Source organism: Tiliqua scincoides, chromosome 2, assembly GCF_035046505.1.
Source record: "Tiliqua scincoides isolate rTilSci1 chromosome 2, rTilSci1.hap2, whole genome shotgun sequence".
Lineage (NCBI taxonomy): Eukaryota > Metazoa > Chordata > Lepidosauria > Squamata > Scincidae > Tiliqua > Tiliqua scincoides.
Genome location: NC_089822.1, coordinates 129,903,838 through 129,930,857, shown reverse-complemented (window position 1 = coordinate 129,930,857; position 27,020 = coordinate 129,903,838). Strand labels below are relative to the sequence as shown.

Here is a 27,020-nt window from a genome sequence, read left to right as displayed (position 1 = left end):
AAACCTTGCAAAAAATTGTTTCGTAGGGAGGAAATACTGAACCCTGTTTGCAACACAGAAGTACCCTAGGGAATGGTGAAAGACTTCATTCATGAAAGTATCATGAGAAGCAACAGTGGCGTCGCTAGGGGGGTGCGTGGGGTGCGGGCTGCACTGGGTAATGCGCACGGGGGGATGACACACTAAAATTGCGGTGGTTAGGTGTAACCCCATCATATTATATACCGTTGGGTGTGGAAATTCGAGCGGAATGCAATGCAAAAAACCAGAGTGAAATATCTCCTTTCTATCAAAAGTTGTGGCCAAAGAACTAGAGAACAAAAAATGCATAGATCCCTATGGAAAGTGAAAGTGAGCTGTATCGTGTGTTTACTCGTGAGTAAGCAAACATATTTTAGTCCATCGGAAAGAGCAGGCTGAGAGGAATCCAACGACACCAGAATGGTCCTGATCCAATGAATGCAGCCCCCAAAAACACCTGAGAAGGAAGTCCTTCCCTCCAAGCAGATGAATGTATTGAGCCCTATGGAAAGCAAAACCAAGCCTCACAGTCACGTTTACTCATGAGTAAGCAAACATACCTTGCCAGGTGTGGAAGATCAGATGAAGGAGAGTGCAAGGCTACCAGAATGGTCCTGATCCTATGCACCTGCAGCTAAACAAGTGCTCCAGAAGGCAGCCTCCCCCCCCCCCCCACTAAAAAGGATCAAAACAGAGGCTTCAGAGGGCAGGAGGTCTGGTCTAGAGGGTAGAGCCTCCATTTGCCTGAAGATTAACATCCACAAGGTCGCCAGTTCGAGGCCACTGGCACCGTGCGACCTTGAAGCAGCTGGCAAGCTGCAGCTGAGCTGTTCCATCTGCTTGGAGCGTGGGAGGATGGAGGCCAGAATGTTAAACCAGATCGGAGTGTAACACCTTGAATGTAGTGGTTCTTGAAAGAAAGAACCTTCTTTCAATTTGTAAAAATCCCTGCGTGGATTTAATAAGCCTGCCTATGTAAACCGCATTGAATAAAGTCTTGAATAAAGACCAAGAAAGGCGGTATATAAATACTGTATATTATATTATTATTATTCAGCTGATAAGGGGAACCTTTTTGAGACTTGCTAAGCCAGGTGGATCCTGACAGTGATCTGGTTTAAACAGAAGTTCTTAAACTAAACTGGGCACTGGGTAGGGCTGAAAACCTTACTGATTTTGGAGGGGGGTGTTATTGCAGGCAGGCTACAGAGGAAATTCACTTGGTGGAACAGGGCTGGCTTCTGCTTATTTAATTATTTGTTTTACTTTAATTATTTTTACTTATTTATTTTAATTTGCCTTATGGTGTCACTTCCACCATGACATCACTTCTGGTGGGTCTTGGACAGATTGTCATTCTAAGAAGTGGGTCCTGGTGCTAAAAGTTTGAGAACTGCTGCAATAAGGTGTTAGTAAGTTGACACCCGGGGGGGGGCGGTGTGACACCACTAGTGACCAAAATCACTAAAATCATAATTTGGAAGAATAACACCATCATGTTATATATCAATCAATGCGTCATTTCATGCAGAATGTGTTCTATCTTTGTTCTATCAAAAGGTACAGCCAAAAAACCAGTGGGGACGGAGTGATGGTACATCACCATGCCTACCACCTGGGGTGTTGCCCCTCCCACTGCATGGGGGGTGATGCGCTGGCATCCTGCACCGGGTGACACGAACCCTAGTGACGCCACTGAGAGGCAATATAATAACAGGGACACCTGTGATTCTGTAAAGAGTATACAGGTCTAGCCTATTTATACACATATTTTTTATACACAGATTTGACTCAACAGGAATGGCTCCTGCAAATGAGAAGGAATGTGCTGATCCCTGGAGAAAGGGAAAAATGCATCCCTTTAAAATCAGTTTAAAAAACTGAACAGTCCTTTAATAGCCTCCTTAATTAGAGAGGGGGGGGGCAGCTGGTTGACAATCCATCAATCCTTCTCTCTCCAGATGATCCCTCCCTTCCCCCCTAGCACTTGAAAGAAGGGTGATCACTTTGCATTGGTGAAGGGAGGGGCTGAGTGAAGCTCCTTTCTAAGCTCTTAGAGGACGACTGATTGATGGATTGTCTTCTTAATGACTCTTATCTTACATCACAAAGGTCAGCAAGGCTGTTTTTAAATCAGAGCAAAGAAACTGTTTTTTAAATGGATTTGCTATAGTGCGTTTTTTGCCATCCACATGAGTGCTTGGAACTGAACCCACGCGAATAATGAGGCTCAACCTGTATATTATTTCCTACTCGCTTTTGCCAGTGAGAATGGGAGCTTCTTCTCTGGGGAAATAGCAGTTGATCCAGAAACAGAATCTGGCTCAAAACTTTGCCACGAATATTCTTGAAAATTGACCTTTTAGGCTGGTTTTGTTTGTTATTATGATGCTTATTTAATGCCTTTCTCAAACACTGAAGGAGCTTAAGATAGGCAAACTGAACATACATCAATTTTTTTTTCAAATGAGATTTTTACAAGTATTATTCCATGAGATAATCTCACAGAGAAACTCCATTTCTGCAGGTGTTACCCTTCATAGTGTAGTCATCAGCTTGGCTGTTGGCTCTTGTACTTTCCAAGTCCTTGCAGGCAGCTGCAACCAAGCTTCAGACGGGCTTCTCATGGATATCACCCATTTTTTTTGACCAACTGACTTCTCTGCCGACACGCCAGCGGCTTCTCTCTGTCTCACATCCAAGCAACCGATCCTGATTAGCTTTTCAGGCAAGGCAACAGCTCACACCTCCAGACAGCTCCAGACCACACCTCCTGCCCTATATGCAATTCTGTCCACACGGCTAATCATGTCATAATAATAATAATAATAATAATAATAATAATACAGGTGTTTTTATTCCGCCTTTCTTGGTCCTCAGATTTCTCCTTAGACTTTATTCAAGGCTGTTTACATAGGCTTTCAATTTAAATCCCCGTAGGGATTTTTACAATTTGAAAGAAGGTTTCTATCTTTCAAGAAACCACAACATTCAGATGTTTCTTTCTTGATCTGGTTGCACATTCTGGCCTCCATCCTCCCACGCTCAGAGCAGATGGAATAGCTCAGCTCAGCTTGTCAGCTGCTTCAAGGTCCCACGGTGCCGATGGCCTCGAACTGGCAACCTTCAGATGTTATCTTCAGGCAAATGGAGGCTCAATCCTCTAGACCAGACCTCCTGCCCATGCAAGGAGTACTTTCATGTCATGCAAGAGTACTTTCTGTGGCTTCTTAGGGTGCAATCCTAACCCACTTTCCAGCACTGGCATAGGCAGGCACAGAGGCCTTCTCAAGGTATAGCAAATGTTTGTTCCCTTACCTCAAAGTTGCATTACCATTATGTTGGTGCTGGAAAATGGGTTAGGATTGTGCCCTTAGTCATAATTGAATAAAGTTATTAACCATTGCATTGTACACAGTATTAGAACCTCATCACCTTACTTTTCCACCTCAGTATCAATTAATGCCAGTTAATCTGAGGATGGGCATCAAAATGTTATCTTGAATTTGATTTTGAGAAATCGAGCCACGCCTCTGCAAAACCAAAACTGGAGCTCAATCGCTCCACTTTCTTAAGTTTTAGGGAGCCCTACAGATGCTCGCTCAGGGCTCCCCACACCTTTGGGAGGCTGCAGCAGGCTCTGGTAAGTAAGTACAGCCAAGCCCCTGCAGCCCCCTTCCCCCCGCCCCTGCTAGGACTTCGAGTAGCTCAGACTCTCTCAGAGGGTTTAAAAACCACTGGGTTATATGGTAGCATGTCAGTGAAGTAAAAAGTATGGTTTTGGAGCAGTAAATTTGGGCATCAAGCAATTGAAAAACTGTGTATGCCAGCATTTCCATCTTTTAAAATACAAGACATAATTGCTAGTAATAAAATTTCTTGTTTGTGAATACCATTAATCAGAGCTGAACTGAACCCGCCAAGTTGCTGATCTGCAGCAGTTAAGTTGAAAATATTCATATTGGCACTATTAATTCAGGTGGCTTGGAGTGGCAAAATTATCTTCTTGGCCAACTTGAGAAGGAGCACAAAAGATTCCTGATTCATCCCATGGTGATCAGCTAGTTCCAGACTGCACCTCCAGAGAGGATTGCTGTGCTGTTGGAAACTGCCTCAAGGGTGGACTGCCTTATAAGGCTAGGCAAGCCAGAACCCTCACCCTATTGTATGGGCCACATCAGGACACTGGCTGCAGTTCTGTCTCCTCCACATCCTTTCCCACTGAAGTAGGCCTAAAACCGAGCTATCCGCAAGCTCATGTAGAGGGTAGGGTTGGTAAGTTCTGCTGAAAATATCTATTTATTGCAACATTAATTTATAAGCATGTATACAATGCTTTTTAGATTTTTTTTTAAAACCCTGATGTGGCTTAGACCAAAAATAAAAAAGCATTATTATAAATAGTAAAATAATGCATAGCAGCAATAGAAAATGGACTGGGATAAAACTGTCTGTTACACTAAGTGTTACACTACACATGCTAAGAAGTTTTGATGAATAACCTGGTGCTGTCAGTACAGGCAGCAACTGCTCAGTCAGTTGAGCTTTGCATCAGACTGCTGAATGCAACTGCAACGTTATCTGATGATATCGCTGTACAACTTTCCCAGGAAAAGTACCATTTGATAGCACTCCCCTGGTGGATCAACAGGTATCTAAATTTATGGTTCTGAAGGCTGAGAGTGCTGTCCTACATTTAAGGAGTTGTTGCATCAAAATACATGAAGAACTGGACCAAACTATTGCAGTCTGAACTACCCTGCGAGATTGTGCGCTGGGGTCAGATTAGGACTAGGTAATCTTTTAAGGCAGCGGTTTTCAAACTCTCGGGGAGAGTTTGAGCCGCTCTAAGTTCTTGCAGGGGTGGGGGGAGACAGCGGGGGCAGGGGGAAGGCAGTGGCACAATCCCCAGGATCTCATAACTCGGGGGCTGCAGGGGTTGGGTCCACTTACCCAGGCCTCCTGGGGGTGCGGGAAGCCCTGTGTGACCTTCTGCAGGGCTCCCTGCAGCTTCAGAAGCGAAAGTGGAGTTATTGCGCTCCACTTTAGCAGAGGCAGGGCGTGATCGCTCCACTTTTGCTTTGAAAGCTACAGGGAGCCCTGCAGAAGGTCACGCAGGGCTCCCCACACCCCCGTAGACTGCAGGAGGCTCAGGTAAGTGGACCCAAGACCCTGCAGCCCCACTGAGTGGTGCGATCTTGGGGATCTTGTCGCTGTCTCCTCCCTGCCTCCAAGCTTCCCCCTCCCCTAAGGTGAAAGTGGCCAGGGCCCACAGGCTGGGGCGTCGTGATGCCCCAGTTTGAAAAACCCTGTCTTAAGGGATGGTTTTAGTTCCTATTCATGTACTACTATGGAAAAGAAAACCCCAGTAAGCACGAAGTACATATTGTCCTATGGTGATGTTGTAAATGGCCTTGTTGGAGAACCAGCATCTGAGACAGTGTGACGCAGCTGTTTGTAATCCATACTGGGTCAGCATGCTGACAATTTCTCAATAGCGTCCTAGTGGATACTTGCTTAATGGTGTATCACTGAATAACTATTCTTTTCATTATCTTTGAAACAATTTATTCCATGTTCTGGATTGATTAACTTGGAACAACAGGGAAAAACCAATTGTATTCCTTCTGGAACTTGCAACATAGTATGTCGTCATTGGTGTTCAGTTCAAATAAAGACACTTAAATTATACCCACTTTTTCTTTTTCAGTTGCCCCATGATTTTGAGGAATATTGAGCCTGCTATGGATCTTTGCAAGTTCTGTTGTGTACTGTGCTGTGCAGTTACATCTATTGTATTCTATAGAAAAGTCTTCTGGCTCTTATCTTTGAGTGAAGGACTAGTGGTTGTTGTTATTACCTTCCCAAAATCCAGGACCTGTGTGTTGTGAAATGTGGAATATGGTCTTTAACCTGCAGTCTGTAACCTTACACTTCTAGGAATCTGTCAATCTGTGTTTCACAAAAATGCTGTAAATCTTAATGGCAGTTTTATGACCTACTGCTTACAAAAAGACAATACATCATCTTTCAGTTTAACTCCTGTATTTACAGTACAACCTCAGCTTGTCTACTTGGAAAACTGAGTTTAGTGGGCCTTCAGCTCAAGAAAGTGTGTACAGGATTGTAGTCTTAGTGAAGTACACACTTACCTTTGAAACCCATATTGTGGTAACCTAAATAATCATGAAGGTGTCATGGGACTTGATTTGGTTATAGTCCATACTCTGCATAGAAAAAGAATAAGGTGTGGATCAGTTCACATCTGGTATAACCCTCCCCTCTCCTATCACACTGCTGTTACTCCAGGAACACAGCAAATTGGTCAGGTCTCTGACTTCGAGGCAGAGCCTTCTTGTGACCCACCTTTGAGCTTCTGGTGCTCATTCTTCCCCAGATCCTCAAATGTGAGCTATGGGAATACCTATATCAATGGTTTGGCTAATTCCACCATGCCTGAAACAACAATGACGTTGTTGGAAAGAAGGGTGTAATGCTGAAATGATGGGACTACACCACTCCCCTTTCATATGATGTAGGATTGTGGCCTTTATTTCAGCTACAACATATTAACACGTTAATATTAAAGTGGTAATACTTCTGGCATTAGTTGCTTTTGCATACATCCATGTTAATCGCATTTACTGGATTAGTGCTTATCCCTTTAGTGGAACTCACTACTGTTTTTATTTAATAAGCACCATGTACTTTGAAGGTAGTGAGGGAGGGAGCATCCTGCAGGCAGCAAGAAAGAAAGGACAAAGTTGTTTGGGGGAGCAGGAGACAATAGGATGTTTAAGACTGGTAGAGTTGGAAAAGTGAAGGCCACTGGCAGATTTTACAAAGCAAACTAGCTGCTCACAGTTATCATATAATCTCAGATAATGAGGGTGGGGAGGAAATGGCGCTGAGAATCATTTCTCATAAAGTACCTTAGATGAGATATGATGCACAAACTATCACAATGTGCTTATGGTTTCTCCTTTGCCTGATATTTTACTAATCAGATCCAGCAATCTGGCTCCTAAGGCTTCTGAAAAGTTCACTGAGTTAACTTTTGCTTATGTAGTACTGTGGAATATTTGCATCCCTAAGATTGATTTGATCACTAATCAAGTGTATTAAAAAGTGTGCCAAGGAGCTCCCTCTCTTGGGAATGGTGCAATATCATTGCATGAAAGAGTTTTCAATATCCCTGCCTGCTACGAGAATGACCTGATGCATGCAGCATGCTCTTTTGGAATGTTCTCATGAACCTTGGTCCTATCCTGTTACAGTGGCTGGAGTGGCACAAGCAGACCTGGCCTTGACAAGAGTACCAGTGTTTGATTTGGTCTTAACAGCTGTTTATGCCATGTTGGGAGGCAGTTACACACAGTATGCTAATGTAGGGTGCTGTTATGCTAGCTACAGGGTAGCAGTGTGGCGTGGTCTAGTGCCAATGTTGTAAGCACTGAGGGCTGTTAAAAGATGAAATACTGCTGTGATTCCGTTTTACTGCTTCCACAGATCTGAAAGTGTTTCACAGCAATATTTCATCTTTCTCAATATACCCCTGCATGGGAAGCTGCATGATTCATTTCCTACATTGTGTCTACACGCAAGCTGTTGCGACAGGCTTTCCAGCACTGTTCAAAATGTTTATCTTTATTAAAGTTTTTTAAGTGTCCCAGGACTTCCTTTTTCTTTGCAAATAGTCCAAATAAACTCTTGTGGGAATGTTTTCTTGTGAATCTTTGCACATTTGGGGTTATGGAATAAGCATCTTGAAGCATCTCTTGAAGCTGGAGCATCTTACTGCTTAGGATGAAAAACGCTTTTTGTTTAACATTCTCTAAAGTGGTCATTTAAGCCACAGTAAGTGAGAATAATTGGCAGTTGGACCATGAGACGAAGAACATTAAAAGTTGAATTTGTAGCAAAAGCTTGAATTTGTAGCAAAAGCATACTTTTTTTTTTTAAACCTCTTTTGAAGAAGCAAAAGTTCATGGCTTTTGGAATGAGAAGATGAACCCGCGTGCTGAGGAATAAGAAGATGGTGTGTTGTATTGAAGGGACTCACAATCTTTAAAAAAAAAAAACATAAGGGAGACTTCGACAGCCACTGAGCAAGATCTATGCTGGCTGGATTAGGCCTAGCTGCTCTTCCTCTGCTATATATGTGTCATTAAAGGTTGCCTCTTTGCCCAGTTACAGAAATTATTGTTGCCAATGCAACATGAACCTTGGATGTAACCATATATAGTACTTAGAGGTACTGGAGAAGAAGCCCCCCTTCAGAGATTAGCTGAATCATGGAGTTGTAATGTAAATTTAGGCTTGGCCCTTCCCTCAGCTTTTAAGACTGATTTCATGGCATAAATGATTGTCCTTACCTGTCTGCCACCTGGTTATGTTGATATATGTGCTTAATGTTTTATCATATCTTGAAACTGTATCCAGAAATTTAGAAGCAGCATCACTTTTGATTCTGGTTCCCAAACATGACATTGTGGAGGAAGGAAATTATGGAAATCCCAGTTCCTTTGAGCCCATAGAATTAAATAGGCCACTAGCAAATAAATAAGAATAAATGTTTGTCACTGAGAGATTTGTTGTGGATTTTCACTAGATCAACTAATTTGATCCTGCCAAATATTTAAGACAAGTAATTCAGTGGTGGACCTATTAAGAAGCTTGTTTCTTCATTGTTTTGAATAGTGAAGGGGTGGGGTTGTAAAAGGAGGTTAAATATGGAGTGTGAATTTGTCAGCATGTCTCCTTCAGCTGAAGCAAAACACTGAAACTCTCTTGCTGTTCAGCCTTGTGCAGATGGGAATACTGAAAAAAAGTTGTTTGTCCCTTGGCTACAATTAAAATTAATTCTTTATGACCTGTATGTTTAAAAGGGCAACTTTTTCAATTTGAAACGTTTAAACAAAGCTCCTCAGTGCCAAGTCTAGTAGTAAACAGGCAGCTGATCACTTCTGAGAAGTCACAAGAGTCTCCAAAACAAATCTAGCGTTTCTGTTAACAAGCTGCCTGAGCACCTCCTGATGAGCATGTGATGTAATGGCAACCTATACAGTCTCATTCCTATACCTTCCAGGAAAGAATTTGCAAACATTGCCAGCTCAGTACAGTATGTTAAAAAATCACTGCTTTGACTTTAAAATGATAAAAATTTAAAACACAGTTTATAGCATAATTTGAGTGGTGTTTTTAAAAGGTTTATGATTTTAAAGTCAAAGCAGTGGTTTTTGAATGTGCTGACTAGGCGATGTGGTGAGAACAGCTTTACTGCGGCCTATCAACCCCAACATTGTTAATTTCCGTGACACAAATGCTGGCCATGAAAGCCTTAGTATTTATATTGCGGTTAAAGCAGCACCCAAATCAATTAAGAGAACCTGCAATATAGGGATTCCTTTAAGACCAGGTTAAGATACTGTAGCAATATCAGTCTCAAATCTGCTCAGCTTTGCAGGTTGGCTTTCTTGTAGCCTTAAGTAATTGACAGGGAAAGTTCTTTCAGTCAAATGCATATTGGTCAATGCATTGCTTTCAATCAAAAAGCAGACTATACCAGTTAACTGGCATATGTAAAATACCAGTCTTTGCAATATTTTCTGTAGAGACCATGTTTAATTTTTTTCCCCTCTCAGGCCCAAACTACCCATTGTTAGTCCCATCATTGGCCCCAACACCTTTGAGGGGGAATCAGGAGTGCAACAGGGATGAAGGATTAAAGCCCCTCCCCCACACTATGATCCTAATGAAGAGTCCCATTTCCCCCTGCCCAGCACCTACTGTTTGCCCTAGGTGGGAAACTCCCATTGGCATGAATGGAAGCTTCCCACTTGGCTCAAATAGCAGATTCAGGGACCCAATCTGCATTGAGACTACAGAAGGGACAAAGTGTTCATTTCTTCTCCCTTAAACTCCAGTCCAGATCCAGATTCCCTCTCTTCACCCCCCAACTGCTATTTAGTAAAGAAAAACTAAGTACATTCATGTTAATTACATATTTAGCATAATGTATAGTTGAGCCCTTATATTTTCCTTCATAATGTTTAAGGGATTCACTTGTTATGTGAATGACTTACCCAAGTAAATTTTGTAGGTAAGCCTTAAAAAATGCTAACACAATTAAAAGCAAACTAATTACATCCCTAAATGAATGTAGTATTCTAGCCACCTCGTAGCATGGAAACTCACAGTTGGATACCACCTTGATCTTTAGATCACTTTCAGGCATGCACAGGGTTGTGCAACTTTTGTATTGGAAAAATATTAACGGCTAACTAACCCCCAGCTTAAGTAGCTGCAGGCTGCATAGCACAGCTACTTGCTTTGCATCGCCTGTGTATGCTGCTAGAACAAATGACTTAGCTTCTATTTTTCTTGCCAGACTTCTCATTCCAAACTCCACCTTAACCATAAAATGTTCCTTCTGCCTGGTGTCTGCAAAAGCCCCCAGTCATACGATGAATGTTCCCTTGTGATTTGTTAATTACCTGTTTTTTTCAGAATTTGCCAGTGTCCTGACAAAAGAAAAACTGCTGGCTGTAATATTTTTTTTCTGAGATGTTGCTGATTTTTATAGTTGCATTTCAAAGGCCTTTCAGAACCAATGTTTGGCTATAACCTTCAGTGTAGTCCTGGAAGAAAAATTCTACATTAAATGTTTATCTTCTGGGAACCTCTTGTTTCTGAAGCTAAGTGACTTGCAATGAACATAAGAACATAAGAACAGCCCCACTGGATCAGGCCATAGGCCCATCTAGTCCAGCTTCCTGTATCTCACAGCGGCCCACCAAATGCCCCAGGGAGCACACCAGATAACAAGAGACCTCATCCTGGTGCCCTCCCTTGCATCTGGCATTCTGACATAACCCATTTCTAAAATCAGGAGGTTGCGCATACACATCATGGCTTGTACCCCATAATGGATTTTTCCTCCAGAAACTCGTCCAATCCCCTTTTAAAGGCATCTAGGCTAGACGCCATCACCACATACTGTGGCAAGGAGTTCCACAGACCGACCACACGCTGAGTAAAGAAATATTTTCTTTTGTCTGTCCTAACCCGCCCAACACTCAATTTTAGTGGATGTCCCCTGGTTCTGGTATTATGTGAGAGTGTAAAGAGCATCTCCCTATCCACTCTGTCCATCCCCTGCATAATTTTGTATGTCTCAATCATGTCCCCCCTCAGGCATCTCTTTTCTAGGCTGAAGAGGCCCAAACACCGCAGCCTTTCCTCATAAGGAAGGTGCCCCAGCCTCTAATAATCTTAGCCGCTCTCTTTTGCACCTTTTCCATTTCCACTATGTCTTTTTTGAGATGTGGCAACCAGAACTGGACACAATACTCCAGGTGTGGCTTTTTGATTGTACAACGGCATTATAATACTAGCCGTTTTGTTCTCAATACCCTTCCTAATGATCCCAAACATAGAATTGGCCTTCTTCACAGCCGCCGCACATTGGGTCGACACTTTCATCGACCTGTCCACCACCACCCCAAGATCTCTCTCCTGATCTGTCACAGACAGCTCAGAACCCATCAGCCTATATCTAAAGTTTTGATTTTTTGCCCCAATGTGCATGACTTTACACTTACTGACATTGAAGCGCATCTGCCACTTTGCTGCCCATTCTGCCAGTCTGGAGAGATCCTTCTGGAGCTCCTCGCAATCACTTCTGGTCTTCACCACTCAGAAAAGTTTGGTGTCGTCTGCAAACTTAGCCACTTCACTGCTCAACCCTGTCTCCAGGTCATTTATGAAGAGGTTGAAAAGCACCGGTCCCAGGACAGATCCTTGGGGCACACCGCTTTTCACCTCTCTCCATTGTGAAAATGGCCCATTGACACCCACTCTCTGCTTCCTGGCCTCCAACCAGTTCTCAATCCACGAGAGGACCTGTCCTCTAATTCCCTGACTGTGGAGTTTTTTCAGTAGTCTTTGGTGAGGGACCGTGTCAAACGCCTTCTGAAAGTCCAGATATATAATGTCCACGGGTTCTCCCACATCCGCATGCCTGTTGACCTTTTCAAAGAATTCTATAAGTTTTGTGAGGCAAGACTTACCCCTACAGAAGCCATGCTGACTCTCCCCCAGCAAGGCCCATTCGTCTATGTGTTTTGAGATCCTATCATTGATGAGGCATTCCACCATCTTACCCAGTATGGATGTTAGGCTGACCGGCCTATAGTTTCCCGGGTCCCCCCTCTTTCCCTTTTTAAAAATAGGCGTGACATTTGCTATCCTCCAATCTTCTGGCACCGTGGCCGTTTTGAGGGACAAGTTGCATACCTTAGTCAAGAGGTCTGCAACTTCATTCTTCAATTCCTTAATAACTCTTGGGTGGATGCCATCAGGGCCCGGTGTTCATTAGGGAACTCTTATGAATTCATTTTTATAAGCAAAAGGAAAAAGTGTAATAGTGCTTTTCTGTGAATTCTTACGCATGTGCTAGTGGAAAACAACTTGGTTTGGCACCACAATGTATTAGCCCAGCAGTTTCCAAGGTTCTAATTGGACTTTGGGACCATGATAAGTTTTGGCCGGGGTAGCAATGGCACTGCAGCTGTTGTGCCACCATCAGGACCAAGGGGCCTTTACACCTTTCGGGTGTGTGTGTACTGGCCTCCAACCGGATGCTGGAGACTCGGAGGCATCTCTGTGGGCCTTCCTAATTGCTGAAAATGGCTCTTCTCGGTGATTGTGACCCACTTCCAGATTGCCAAAAGTGTTTTGCAAAACCAGAATTGGGTTACAATTTCTGAGAAGAGCTGTTTTCAGCAGCGAGGATGTCTACAGAAGGGGCTGCTAGCCTCCTACACCCTGCCAGAGGCCAGCGCAATTTATAACAATCCTATAATACAATTAAACCCAATCTTGCAATTAAACCCAAAGACAACTCCTAATTAAACTCAACTGAGACTCACTGAGATTTACATGGATGAATAAGAATCTTTTTCCCCCCTAGTCTTTCCACGAGGTTGAAATGGTGCTTCTTCTCCTCAAAAATTACCCTCTGTCTTTGGAACCCATTCATAGTTACGTATTTTGAAATAATCCATGCTGTACTTTATGGAGCACGCAGAACCCAGGTCTCAATTCCTGTGGGGAGCGACTTTCACAAAGTGCTATGGTCTAACAACTTCCTAAAGGTGAATTCCATATGAGCACTACAACCATCTTGCAAAATAATAGTTGAGACTCCCTGCTGGATATTCTGTCTCTGGCACTGGAGACAGATGCACAGGCTCCTTAAAATCTTGGTACTGATTATTAAAGCTGCCATTTTAGCAAGCTGGCAGTGTGTTCTTTAAACAGACTGAAGAATGTTTACCTTTTGTGGGTTCTCTACTGAACTGATCGACTGTACAGCTTCATTAGATGTACAATGTGTGTAAATGACAAGGGGTAGGGGAAGAGTCTGTGGAAAGACTTGCATTGTAAATACAGTATAACCCAGGGGTGTCAAACTCATTTCATCCTGGTGGCCACATTGGATTTATGGCACCTGCTGAGGGCCAAACTCCAAATGTGGCACCCAGAAGTGACCTGAACACAGGAAGTGATGCCACTTGTGACAATACTTCCTGTTTCTTTAAAAAGCTGAGGCTTCCCCCTTTCTCTGCTACCTCCCCCACCCCATTCTATCACAAAGCACCCCCTGTCTCCCCCCCCACCCCACACCCCATTCTACCATGAAGCACCCCCTGCTTCCCCCACCACCCCACAGTGCCTCCTGCCCTCAGACCCCCTCTGGCCACAACCGGAGCCCAGGCAAGCTCCGGCCACGACCAGGGGGAGTTGCAGGGCTGGGGGCGCCGCACACAGCGCTTACGTCATTCTGAGGGTTGGCGATGCTGCATGCGGTGTTCCCAGCCCTCAGAACCTTCCTCCGGCCATGACCGGTGAGCAGGGGTGGGGCAACCCCAAAACTCCCGCAGATCACAGGGGCTGCCCCAAATGGCTCTGCGGGCCAGATCTGGCCCACGGTCCAGATCTTTGACACCCCTGGTATAACCGATCCAGGGTGTGGCATTGATTTGCAGCCTGTTTCAGCTTCTGTTCTCTTTGCTGTGGACATACTGCTGTCTGCATCATGAAAGTATTGTGAAAGTTTTCCATAACTAATATCTGATTCAGAGCTCTATGGTAAACAACCTCCTGACAAGACCTCCTTAGGTTCTTTGGTTTCCTTTGTGATTCAAAGTCCTTAAAACAAGTTGCAGAGACTGTGCCCTTTCACACACTGCCCTTTCTCTTGAATACATACTATGTAAAGTAATGCATGAGGTTACGTTAATCACAAATCTGGGGTTTTACTGGATTTGTTGATGGTGCAATAAACTCATACTTGTACAAGCTGCCTTTTACTGATTCAGGCTGTTGGTCCATCTAGTTCAGTGTTGTTGACAGGGACGGGCAGCAGCTCTCCAAGGTTTTAAACCAAAACTTTTTCCCTGCCTAGCCTGGAAGTGCTGAGGATTAAACCTGAAACCTTCTGTATGCTAAGTAGATGCTTTTCCACTCAGCTATAGCTTATCCCTAAACCAGCAGGGGAAAATCAAATTAGCTGCTATAATGATGGGGTTGAAGGAAAGAGTCTTGAAGAGAGGAATATACTTTAGCCACTAGTGCTTGCTTTAGATATTTTGCAGTGTAATTGAAGAATCTGAGTAGTACTCCTATGTTATATTCTGTGGACATTTGCTAATTTTGGGTGGTGAAGTGGAGAGGAAAAGCCATTGTCCTTGTGGAATCTGCCCTTGAAGCCAATTGCTTAAAGTGTTTTTACCTCACCGACCCACTCAGCTCCAGTTCCCAATTTCGGATCTGGCTCTGTTTATTATAACATAGGAAACACAACTGTGTTCAAAATGTAAAGGCTGTCAATGTGAAGTGGATCGGGGTGTATATATCCAACTCTTACAAAGAATCATGCCACTCAGGTCACACTGTCAGGTCTTTGTGTACTATACTTTCTTCTTTTAAAAGAAAAAAAAGCATCCTTGTTGCAGGAATCCTACCAGCATTAAGATAGTAGTTATTGGATCTGATCGCTTGCTTCAGGTACAACCAACCGTATTCATCCCATTCTGACATTCTTTTTTGACTACCCCATACCTGCTTCCTAAGATAAGAAGGCAAGAGCCCTGCAGTTGTAACACGCATACAGACTAACTTGCATGATAGAACCTTACTTAATGATTTATCCTTCCTATACATAGCACATTGCAAGGCAACCCTTATAACAGTTTTAGCGTGCAAAGTGCTTTATAATCTTTTATCTCATTAACACTCCCATCTGAGTTACAGGTCATTCTGTTTTTCAATTTCCAGGCAGGGTGTTCAAGGCCACCAGTAGCTGAGTTGAGATATGAATTTCCATTTCCCAGGTTTAAAGTCCAACATTCTTTCCAGTGTGGACTGCTTTTATTTTGTCCTAGACTATGTTTTGAGTGTGACTAAAGCCCAAAACTTTTGATCTCCTGTGCATTCTTTTCCTATTTATTCCTAACTGCAGCTAAAGGCCAAGTGGCACATTACTTCAGTAGCTTTTCTGTAGTTTTTAGAATTTTATTTTGTTAACAGCACTTGGGGAGATGCAAAAACAGTTCAACACTGCAATGGCAGAGTTAGTACTTTTCACCAGCCATGGTTCTGATGGTTCTGAACCCTGTTGCATCCCCTGAACTTTTAAAATATTTTTTAAGCTTCCATTACTTTCAATGCAATCTTCTTTTCTAATTAAAATAGCTCACAGGGGTGTGCATGATCAGAATTGGAACCACTGAGAGTTCTGACACAGTTCTGACACATTTTGCTATCTTGCATGTGCACTCCCACATGGTATTTTATTTTGTTAAACATATTGTTTTTCCCTAAATAAGATACCCACAATTGTGTATTATTATGTACAAGGGTGCAGTGATCCGGTGTTGATTCTTAACACTTGCATGCAGTTTGTATTAAAAAAACTTAGGGATAAAGTGTGCTGGAAAAACAGACATGTTCCATGTATATGAACATAGTAATTTGCCTTCTGCAGAATGGAACTTAGCCCAGTGGTCATATAACTTAGCCCAGTGGTTCACATTGACTGGCAGCAGCTCTAAAAGGTCTCAGGCTGAGGGGTCTTTTTCAAGCCTACCTGGAACCTTCTATGTGTAAAGTAGGTGCTCACCACTAAGTTATGGCTCTGTGTATACAGGGCTCATGTGCTGTGTTATGCATATAGATCCAGACTATGTAGCCTAAGGAAAGGCATAGTTTTTCCCACTCACTTTTATGCAATGACCAGTTCTTTCCATGCTAGTTGCATATTTCTCCAGCTTGTTTGGAGTTAGTTTTGTTTCTGCCTTTAGTTTTCTATTTGCAGCCTCAGTACGCTTTAGATGAAAAGTATGGCTAGTAGCCTTTCACTGTGATGCACCTGTGTAGATGTCTGCAGCAGCCCCTCTTGATTCAACAATGGCAATGACGTTCAGTAGTGTGTCCATAGCAGTGGCTATCTACCGTGATGATTAACATTAAATCAAATAAACTATGATGGTCTGTAGGTGACTCACATGGCAATAACTACTGTAGGTCCTTGGTATTCATGGAGTATCCATTTCAAGACCCACCATGAATACTGAATTCCTTGGATAATGAAATGGTGGGGCTGTGCGGCACCATAATTAACCCATTTCTGCCCAGCCCACGAGTGTAAACATTTTGTCCCTGTTGCGTATATGCAGTGTTGGGCAGAAATGGCTTAATTACCTGGGGGCTATGCCTGGCCTCCTAAGAAGCCTCCTGGATGCGTCAGGAAGGCACTTCTGATTCGCGTTGGCAAACTGTAAGTGCCTTCCTGTTGCGTCTGGAAAGTTTTCTGAGGTGTGGGGAGGCCGTGCGTCAGAGTACCTCCAGACATGACTGGAAGGCGCTTCCAGTTTGCCAGTATGAACCGGAAGAGCCTTCTAATCACATCTGGACAGTCCTCTGAGGCCCTCCAACCAAGGGCTCAAATCAGCGGATGCAGTCCATGGGTAAGGAAGGCCTACAGTATAGTACCTTTGTAGTCTGCACCCCTTGAACTTTTACAAGGCAATTTGGCATATTGTTCTCTGAAGCTCCTCTTGCGACACTAAACCTGTTGGCATTCAGGGCCTGATGCCAGAATACGAATGACTGCACATATCCACAGCCGTTCAGTTTGTTAATTAATTGCGCTACCACTTCCATTGTGTATACTTCCAAATAAATGACTGCAATGTTGGATTGTACATAATCATACTAGGAAAAAAATACCATTTGTTTTCTGTTCTTTTAACCTCCATGAGCTGCAGTCATAAGTGTGATATTTGACTGGAACAGCTTCAATTGAAAGATACAAACATTCAAGGAATTATGCAACCTCTCATCCAATGTGTAATCCAGAAACATAGCTGTCAGCCAGACTTATGAACTGTGAGTCTTTTCCTGCAGTTTGAGCTCATGCATATGATGAGATCTAGCCAAGTGCCTTGTCCATTCAGGAAAGACAATTGCATTTCTTTTCAGACACTGTTGTAATTTATACTAATCGTTCCATGTTTCCAGAAGAAACAGCCTCCAGAAAATGTATGTAGTATTTCTGACCTGTGTTGTATTACAGTTCCAAAAATTTGATCTTAACATAATATCTCTTAACATAACATATCTTAACATAACACATAATAGGTGTTAACATAATATCTCTCCCTCTATGAACAGTTATTCTGACAGATGAAGAGGTTCAGAGGAAAAGAGAGATGATAATGAAGAGAAAAGAAGAAGAAGCTCTTAAAGAGAGCTTAAAGCCCAAGTTGTTGGAGGAACAACAACGAGTCATTGAGATCCTCCTTGAGGCCCACCGCAAAACTTACGATCACACTTACTCTGACTTTGGCCAGTTCAGGGTAAGTTCCAGGCCTTGCTTTTGCTTTGGGCTCACTTCAACTGTGTCTAGGATGACACCTGCTGGTGTAACAAGTTCCAGCAAGTGAACTAAAGGAGTAGGTAGTGAATGTTTTTTCAGCACCATGACTCTTCAGAAACAAGATTTTCTGTCTTGAAAAAGTGGTTGCAGCCTGCCAGCTGCAAACAGAAGCATTAGGTATACCTGCATGATGCTGGCTGTGTGGAAACTGGTTTATATTTCTTTACATTAGATGTGTGCCTCTAATAGAAACTCATTGCCTATTTAACTGGATGTGAAATTGAGCCAAGATAAAAAAACCATTTTAAAGTGATATGGCTTAAAAGGTACTAGGAAAATAACTACATACCAAATCAAATTCCACATGCGTGTTGAATCAATGTGATTTGATAGCAATCTATGCTGCAGTCTCAAACACAGAACAAAATTACAGGAACATTTTTCTTTTCTTTTTTTGAAATCTCATGATTTCTGAGTACATTCTCTCCCTCCCCCTTTTTTTAAAAATACGTGATTGCAGAGTTGGCTATCACATTGGATGGTCTAGATAATAAGAATGCCAGACTCCCAGAGGTGCAGCTTAGCCTCTTGGTTCAGCAGGACCCTGCCTCAATAGCGCTTAAGTTGCTGAACAACTTTTTCATTTTTCTGGGGAAAGAACAATCAGGAGGCAGAAGCACTTTTGTGATTGAGGCAACCACAAGTGCTTCCTGTTGTCGTAACAGGCAGCGCAGTCAGAAACTGGAGCCCAGCTGTGAGGTTGACGCACACAAGGCTAGGGAGAACTGAGGCAGGGTCGAAGTGGAGGAGAGAGAATGGACTCATAGTTTTGAAAACTTGGGTTTTATACCACTTGTTTTTGCTCTTGGAATACTTTCCAACACCCCTCCTCCCTCCGTCACAAATTCATTTGTTCTGAATGAAATCAGTATCTCAATTTTGAGGTGGTAGCCTCCATTGCATTTTGCCACTCTAAACTTCACCCTAAATATTGACCAAATGTGACAACCAAGTGAACATGTCTCCCTGATATGGATAGGCATTTGCAGGTATATTGCAAAGTTTGTATGTAAATGATGTGATCCTACTGGTAATAAGCTTTGGTTTGTAGCATGCTCTCTTTGAATTTTTTCTAAATCTGTAGAAATTAATCATGTTAAGGCAAATCATGGTAGGGAAGAATTCTTTTTTAAATTTTAAGAGCACTTATTATGGTAAATATGTTAATAGAATAAATTTAATTGGGCAAAACATAATAGAAGGGAAAAGGTTGTGGTGAAGATTTGCAACAGTGCTTAGTATCAGGCTGGCTGTATTCCCAATTATGAGTTCATTGGTGGAAGAGCCAACATCAAGCATGCATGGAAAACCTGAAGCGATTCTTTTCACAAGGTGTCACTCTTGTTGCACAAACAGCCGCCTAGCTTAGGGCAGAGGGAAGATGGTGATCAGAGACATAAGATAAAGGGAGAAAAAATGAACTATTACCAGTTGTAATGTTATCCTTTCTATTTCAGCCTCCTGTAAGAGATGAATCAGACAGAAGAAGTACAAGTAGATCAAACTCCATTATAACACAGGGTTTCAGCTCCTCAGAAGACTCCTTAGATACTTTCAACTCCTCTCCAGGTAATGTGCAGAGTCAGGTGTGGCCTGCTTGACTGGTGCTTGAGACCAGTGCTATCCTCCAGCGCTCTGAGTGTTTTATGCTTACACTCCCAATTTCTTCCCTTCGCCTTGGTGCGCAATGCTTGTTGCTTCCAAAGTTCTCCTAGGCTTCTCCCCCCCCCCAATCCACAGCCCTGAGAATGACTGCAGCTTTCCCCCCTCCACTACTTTTCTACTAGTGACTGGCTCAAGCTGCTGTGGCCACTCTAGGGGCTGACACTGATGGCTATAGCCCAGTGTTTCTCAACATTTGTCCCCTACTGTACCATTTCACATGGTCTATCTATTGGAAGTACCACCAGAAGTAACTGGTGATGATGTCATCACCAGTTACTTCTGGATTGGGAGGCCAGACATGATGTGAGAAATACCTATAAGAGGCTCAGGGCAGCCAGGAGGGCTTTTTCGAATGTGTAAAAAGCACATGCTGGAGCTATGCCCGCCAAGCCTCCTACTACTGATTGTCGCGTTTCATTACTGGTCTTGCTGCCAGGCTGTAGCGGCCTGGGGGTCTTGCATGTACCACTGGACACTACCTTGAGTACCAGTGGTTGAGAAACATTGCTCTAGAAAGTGGGCCAAGTGATCTATGGATTTGATGAGTAAATAGGAGTTAACTTGTATGTTTTTATTTTTAAATTTGGGTGGAAAAGATATTTTATAATAGGTGTAGATTGTTAAAGTTTGATAATTTTGTATGATTTTGTAGCAGAATAAGAAATGTAGTTTGAAATCTCCACATTTGCACACTCTCCATCCCTAGCTGGCCGCTTCTACCATTCTGATGCTGTTTTTTCAAGACACCTTGCAGACTGGGGACCTTCTTGCTCTTTTTTCCTAGCTGCGAACAATGGTGGCTCATAAAACAAGCCTGCCACTCCCCCACCCACCATGTGCTATCATGGACCAGTGGTCTCAGCAGGGCTGGCCCTATGCAGGTTGCAGAATAACATCTTCATCCACATTAAACAGGAAAGTTAATATCCAGCAATGGATATATTTTGTCATTTTGCCAGTTCAGATTCCTGTCCTCTTAGATGTTTGGCCTTCAGAGGATTTGTAACCCTCTTCTTAACCTGTAGCTCAGTTGTAAAACCAATGCTCCCTCCCCAGACTGGCTTTATTTGTCTGATTTCAGTCAGTGAAGGATTGTGGAAGTGCATGCTTCAGGAAATGTATAGCAGCTGCTGAAAACACTTACCCTGTGTTGAGTAATCCCCCTCTGCAAGATGTAGTATCATGAACAATGTTCTGACTTCACAGTGTTATGCACTTTCCCACAGTAGTCAGTGATATTGATTGAGAGATGTAATACACAATAACTTAGCATGCCATGCCTTTACAGTCTGTTATTGTGCCTTAAGAGGCATTCAGAGTCCCCACCCCATTCAGCTCACATTAGTCTATCAGGTATTCAGGCACTCTTTGAGTTCCTGGGTAACTCACTGCAGGAACTGTGTTGCCCTTGCATAGGTTCTCACAACCGGTTCCCTTTCTGTAAGGAGTTCTGAATTAGCCATATGAACAAATATATATTTTCTTTCATCATCAGCCATTAGGTTTTGAACACAACTCAACCATCAAGACTGATGTGCTCATCCATGACCAACTTGTGTGTTAAGTCATTCACAAGACTGGAACTGCTATATTAACCTTCAAAGACTTGCACCCTGCATGTTCTCAAAGTCTCCTGTCTCCTTCAAGTCACCACTGAAAAATAAGTAAAGCAGTGCACAATAGAAACTAAAAAGTGAAAACATTAAAAACAAATAAATCAATAAGGATGAATAATCCTAAAGCACCTCACAGAGCTATTTCAATCTGTGCTAACACACAGATTTGAAAAATAGTGTGATTTTTAAATTTACCTTTTGTTTAAAAATGCACACAGAAAAACCTCAGCAGCCATCATCATCAAATAAATAGAAATCTATATTGGTTTTTTCTCCCTCTTCCCCCTCTACCCCTTCCACCCTGAAGATTCCAGGATGTTCTCAAATCTGGAACTGAACGAGGATAGTGATGAAAGTGCATCCACGGCCCTTGACTTCTCACACCTCTCCATGCTGCCTCACGTAGCTGACCTTGTTAGCTACAGTATCCAGAAAGTGATTGGATTTGCAAAAATGATTCCAGGATTCAAGTAAGGATGAACTTGACTTCAAAATGTTTGTGTGCCTTTTCTTTGCTTGTTTGCTTGGGTGGGTGGGAGGGCTTGCGTGCATTTATTTGAGAATGTATATCCCACCACTTACCTCCAAGGACCTTGGGGTAGACCACAACATAATAAAAACAGTTATTAATAAAGCATATTAACATTCATATCTGAGACAAAAAAATCCATTAAAGCATTTCCTCAGTACCCACACTGGTTTTTTTTAGTCCTGTAGCCCATCAGCAGCCATCTCTTTTCTGCACAGCATCTTTACACACAGCTGCATGAATGCAGACCACTGCAGTGTGCATAAGAGTCTGTGGACTATAGCACTCATTCGACTTTGGCATGGGAAAAGAGCTACATCATGGTATCTTGGACTTCTTCCAAAACCCACCAGCCAGAAAAGGAGCTGTGACAACCAGAAGTTTTTTCACATCCCCTGCCTCTCTGCAGTTTTTCATTGTTTTAATTGTCTGGTTGCTACAGAGCTGCTCCTTTCCTTCTAGGAGCAAAGTGTCTCAGGCCCTGCCTGCTGTTTTCATGTCTCTTTCCAGGTGTATTTGGCCTTCCCCCAGGGACTTATCCCACCATCTGAAAACCACAGCACTAGATTATACTCAGTCATGAACTTTTTCTGTTGTTCCAATTTTAGTATACACTCTGCCAGTTCGAGAACAGTTTTCTATCAATATGCGAACTACAACTCCATTAGCGCATAAGTTTCCACCAGGACTGTTAATCTAAGCACATGGTAAACACTGAAGAGAATATACATTTTTAACTGATTATGATAATTTCCAAACAAAAGTATTTAGCCTAAGAAATTATCTGTTGCCTTGTTGCATTTATCCCTACAGCAGTCCTGTGAAGTAGGCCTGTTATGGACTGGAAAATGAGGGCAAATTCTCACATCCCTCCTCTAATAGTCAGATGCAGCTGGAGCAAATTATTCAATTTGGCTGTGAGCCAAAGTGAGTCAAGTACTACTCACCAGATTCACCCATTTAGCTTGCAATGAAGTGAGCTTTTTACAGATTAGATCACGAACTGAGTATTCCTGGAGCCATCACATGATCTCTCTGTCACGTGGCTGAGTTGAATAAGGATTCACTCAGTTCTCACCTGGTGACATGCTGAGGGATATGTGTGGGCAAGTCATGACTTATTGTTGAGCTTGGACATGAATCCAGATTATGCAGATAGTTTACACTACATTCATTCCTTGGGACTTTTCACTGAAATATAAACACTGTTAATTTGAGAAAGACGTTTGAAGCTTTTGAATTGGACAGAGATGACTCAGCATTGGATTCTCAGTCATATGCGTGGATTGTCTCAGCTGAAAAGGATTGCATTTGAAATGACACTGGGTGATTAGAGCATGGAAGGTGACATACTCTCCTATCACACTTCAGCTAAGGGGGCTGATGTATGAAGAGTATGATGAAGGAGAGAAGAGAAGCCAATTTTGGAACAGATGTATTAGAAGCAGAGAGAGCACATGCTGAGAATTGGATGATTGCAACTTGTGGTGCAGGGTACCTCTCTCTGGGGATTTGATATGGCTAGTGGATCAGCTGCCTGGCAGGAATGTGTGCTGTTTGCCTCCACTCATACTTTCCCTATTATGGCATTTTTGTGATTGTTTTATTTACAAACAAAATCAAAATCCAGGTAGCAGGTTGTTGCCTTTGGTTGTTCAGAGATGATGGAGATTTTAATCCAGGGGTTATATTAGTACAGTGTGGAGTACTGTACTGCGATGATGGATAATTTGACATCTCAAATATATTTTCTTCCTTTCCAAAATGCAGAGATCTAACAGCAGAGGACCAGATTGCTCTCTTGAAGTCTAGTGCCATTGAAGTAATCATGCTCCGTTCAAATCAGTCGTTTTCACTGGAGGATATGTCTTGGACCTGCGGTAGCAATGACTACAAATACAAAATCAGTGATGTCACTCAAGGTATAGTCGTTTCAGATGTGAATGACTTTGCGATGACCACATGTGGTCTTCAAGATTGGAACATCTCCTTTCTGTGTATGGTGCTCAGTGATTACTAGTTTCAGCACCATGCTGATGTTACTACATTTGCTCAAACACTTGCCCATACACGAGCATTGAAATTGCATGTCCAGGAGAGGGACACCAACACAAATATTGGGGAATTTGTCTAAGCCAAATATACAAGTATGCATAACAAACTATTGTTCTGGACTAGCTGCATGTCACTATAAAAAGGCCAGACTTGATATGAAAGAGAGAGAATAAATGGCCCAGGCATAGGGGAATGTGTTGTGAAGCCTGTATTAGGAGCATGAAAGCAGAGAATGACTTCCAGTGGAGCCAAAAGGGAGACAGAAGAGGGAAATTATACCTCTGCTGAAACATAACCTCAGAGGGGAGCTCTGGAACTGGAGCAAGCTTCCATGCAGTTGTGATGCCAGACAGGTTCTCTGAGGTCCCAGAAGAATCTAGAAAGTGCTCAGGGTTCAGGCTTCCAAGCAAGGGCTTTCCAAACCTTTTCCACGTGGCAATTTCAGTGGAGCTGGGCTTCTCTTCAGTATGTGTAGCTGACGGCACACTTGGTTCCAGGCAGGAATGGGAACTCGAGTCAGGTGACTTGAACTTGAGTCGTGAAAATGTGCATTTTTGCTGATTTGCGGACTCGTGAGTTGGACACATGGAAGACTCGGAAAAACACTTGAGTCAAGGGCCCCTTGATTCGGCACTCGTCCTCACAAATGCAGACTCAAGTCTATCTATATCTGGGTGTACTTGCTTACCGTTCTCGTAGCATGAAAAACCTTGTGGGGTCATCGTTCACACCGGGAGAGCAGCATGGAAGTTCCAGCCAGAAGGCAGTGAAGGGTTAATGTTTTCTTTTTGCATAGGGCAGGAGACGGGAATGAGCTCTTTTGCCCATCTCTGATAGGAAGGAAGGAACCAATGATCACTGGACACAGGATGGGTGTTCTGATATTTTCTTTGGGTGAGGGAGGCAGGAGGAGGAGTCACTTGTCGGGCAGAAGGCGGTTTAGAGCTATCATGCTTTCTGAGCAAATGGCTCTTTTTGGCTCCTTTGTTACTTGGGCAGAGGAACCTTCATTGAATAACCAAATGCAGTGGGTCTACTTCTGAATAGAACTGCCAAAGATAGGGTCATCCTGGTAAGCCTTATAGCTGCTGCATGTGATCCTCCTCCTTCTTGCAATTTCTGTCCCCACTGTCACGCAGTCCGCCCCACCCCCTCCTGCCCTGTTTACAGTGGAACAGGACAACAGGGTAATATTAAAGGAGAACTCCCATACTCACACACACCCCTTGGCAGCAGCCCCATTTTTTCCCCGCGGCTGGGTTTTTAAAGGGGGCGACTCAACACGAGTTCTATCGAGTTGCGAAAGGGCAATTTGGCAAGTGCCCCCGTTTTGACTCATTTTCGAGTTGTGGGGGGTGGAGACTCTTGACTTGAGTCACACCAAGCTAGATTTTCCCATCTGATTCCAGGCATCTCGATTGGGAAACTGGACAGGATATGTTTCTCTCAGAAGAGATACTAACTCTGACATTGCAAATGCAGGTAAATGAATTCAAACAAAATTAAAATCAGGATATGCTTGGTATAGAGGCTAGTGGTGGACAAAAGGCAAGACTTTAGTGATGCTTTTATCTCAGGTGATAGTTAAAAGGGTGCGCCTAGGAGTTGTCTGCCTAATAATCTAATTAGGAACTGCCAACTGGGGCTCCTGGCTTGAAGTTACTAGAAAGATAAATGTCTAAGCAGTATGTAAACTAATGTAACCAATAAGGCATCCCTAAACTTATCTAAGTAGAAACTAGAATGGACGTGACTCCGAAGTCCTAGAAAAATGATGGCTATGCTTCTGTGTGATGCTATGGGAACTTTAAGATGGGGGGATGGGACAGAAGGAGCAAGTGACACTTGAATTCACAAGTTTTGGAATGAATGCAAAAAGACAAGTCTTCATGGATGCCAGTTAATCGGGGATTTGGAAGTTGATATGCTTGCTTGAGAGTGAGGTAGGATGGCCCATTCAGATGGTTCTTGTCCCAGGACCACTAGCCACCTGACTGGTTAAGTCTTCTTACAGCAAAATGTAAAAAAGTGCCATGTGTGACTTTCTCTCTTCCCAGGCTTACACTAGCCCCAATCTTGGCACTAGCCCCAATCTTGTGTGACAGTCTCGCTTGCCTGAAAATGGCAACAAACAGCTAGGCGTGTTCTGGCAACACAAACACAGCATTGATTAGTTCATTTCTTTTGTGATAGGCAGGATTTTGTATGTTGGTTGACAGCATCTAGAGAGGATAGTCATGATAATCTGTTGCAACAGCATTAACAAATAATTTTGTGGCACCTAAAAGTTACAATGGATCTGTTGGTTTTCAAGTGCCATAAGACTCTTTGTTTTTACGTTCTTTGACCAACCCCTTTGTGTAAAGTTGATTGACCTGAACGTTTATTAAATTTGTTCCTTGCTCTGCTTCTGGCTAGCTTAGGAAAAATGTATTACTTGCATCTCAAAAGGACTGTTTTTCTATTTCAGCTGGCCACAACCTGGAATTGCTTGAGCCCCTTGTTAAATTTCAAATTAACCTGAAGAAACTGAATTTGCATGAAGAAGAGCATGTTCTCTTGATGGCCATCTGCATCCTTTCTCCGGGTAAGAGACACTCTTATCATCTCATTTTTCAATGACTGGCCCTCAGAGACTGGTGGCATTTGTTAGCCATTTTTTCATGATAGGTTTCCTATGTGGTAATAATCTCTGCATAGGAAATAACACACACATTTGTATTTGTACATGGGTATTTGACTCCAGGTAAATAGGCAAAAATGTATGAAAATACACCATATAGATGTTGGAAGTGTAAAAAACAAGAAGGAACATAAGTTTCAGAGATACCTGTACTGGAAGAATGGTGTCTAAAGGTATTGGATTTGGCAGAAATTGATAAACCTACAATTCTTCTTAAAGATAAGTCAGTAAAAACTTTTATGGGCAATTGGAAACCATTCATGGTCTTCCTGTGCATTGAAGGGAAAAAGTGCCAAATAAGCTATGGATTCGATGAGTAGATAAGGGATTTAACTTTTATGTTTTTCTCATTTTTCTTTTTGTGTTGAAAATGTACTTTTTAATAAGTGTACATTGTTTAAGATAACTAATTTTTTATGATTTTGTAGTAGAGCAAAGAAATGTAGT

At 42.7% G+C, this 27,020-nt stretch overlaps 1 protein-coding gene across 3 annotated transcripts in view; it reads left to right on the top strand.

The window, feature by feature from the left end:
* Positions 1-27,020, top strand: part of VDR (vitamin D receptor) — a 108,999-nt gene that overhangs the window by 76,769 nt on the left and 5,210 nt on the right. For all 3 annotated transcript variants that reach the window (XM_066615283.1, XM_066615286.1, XM_066615285.1), the window contains 5 exons: positions 17,761-17,945; positions 19,483-19,594; positions 21,614-21,776; positions 23,606-23,757; positions 26,361-26,477. In XM_066615283.1, coding sequence (XP_066471380.1) covers positions 17,761-17,945; positions 19,483-19,594; positions 21,614-21,776; positions 23,606-23,757; positions 26,361-26,477 — 729 coding nt within the window. The remainder of the gene's footprint in view (positions 1-17,760; positions 17,946-19,482; positions 19,595-21,613; positions 21,777-23,605; positions 23,758-26,360; positions 26,478-27,020) is intronic.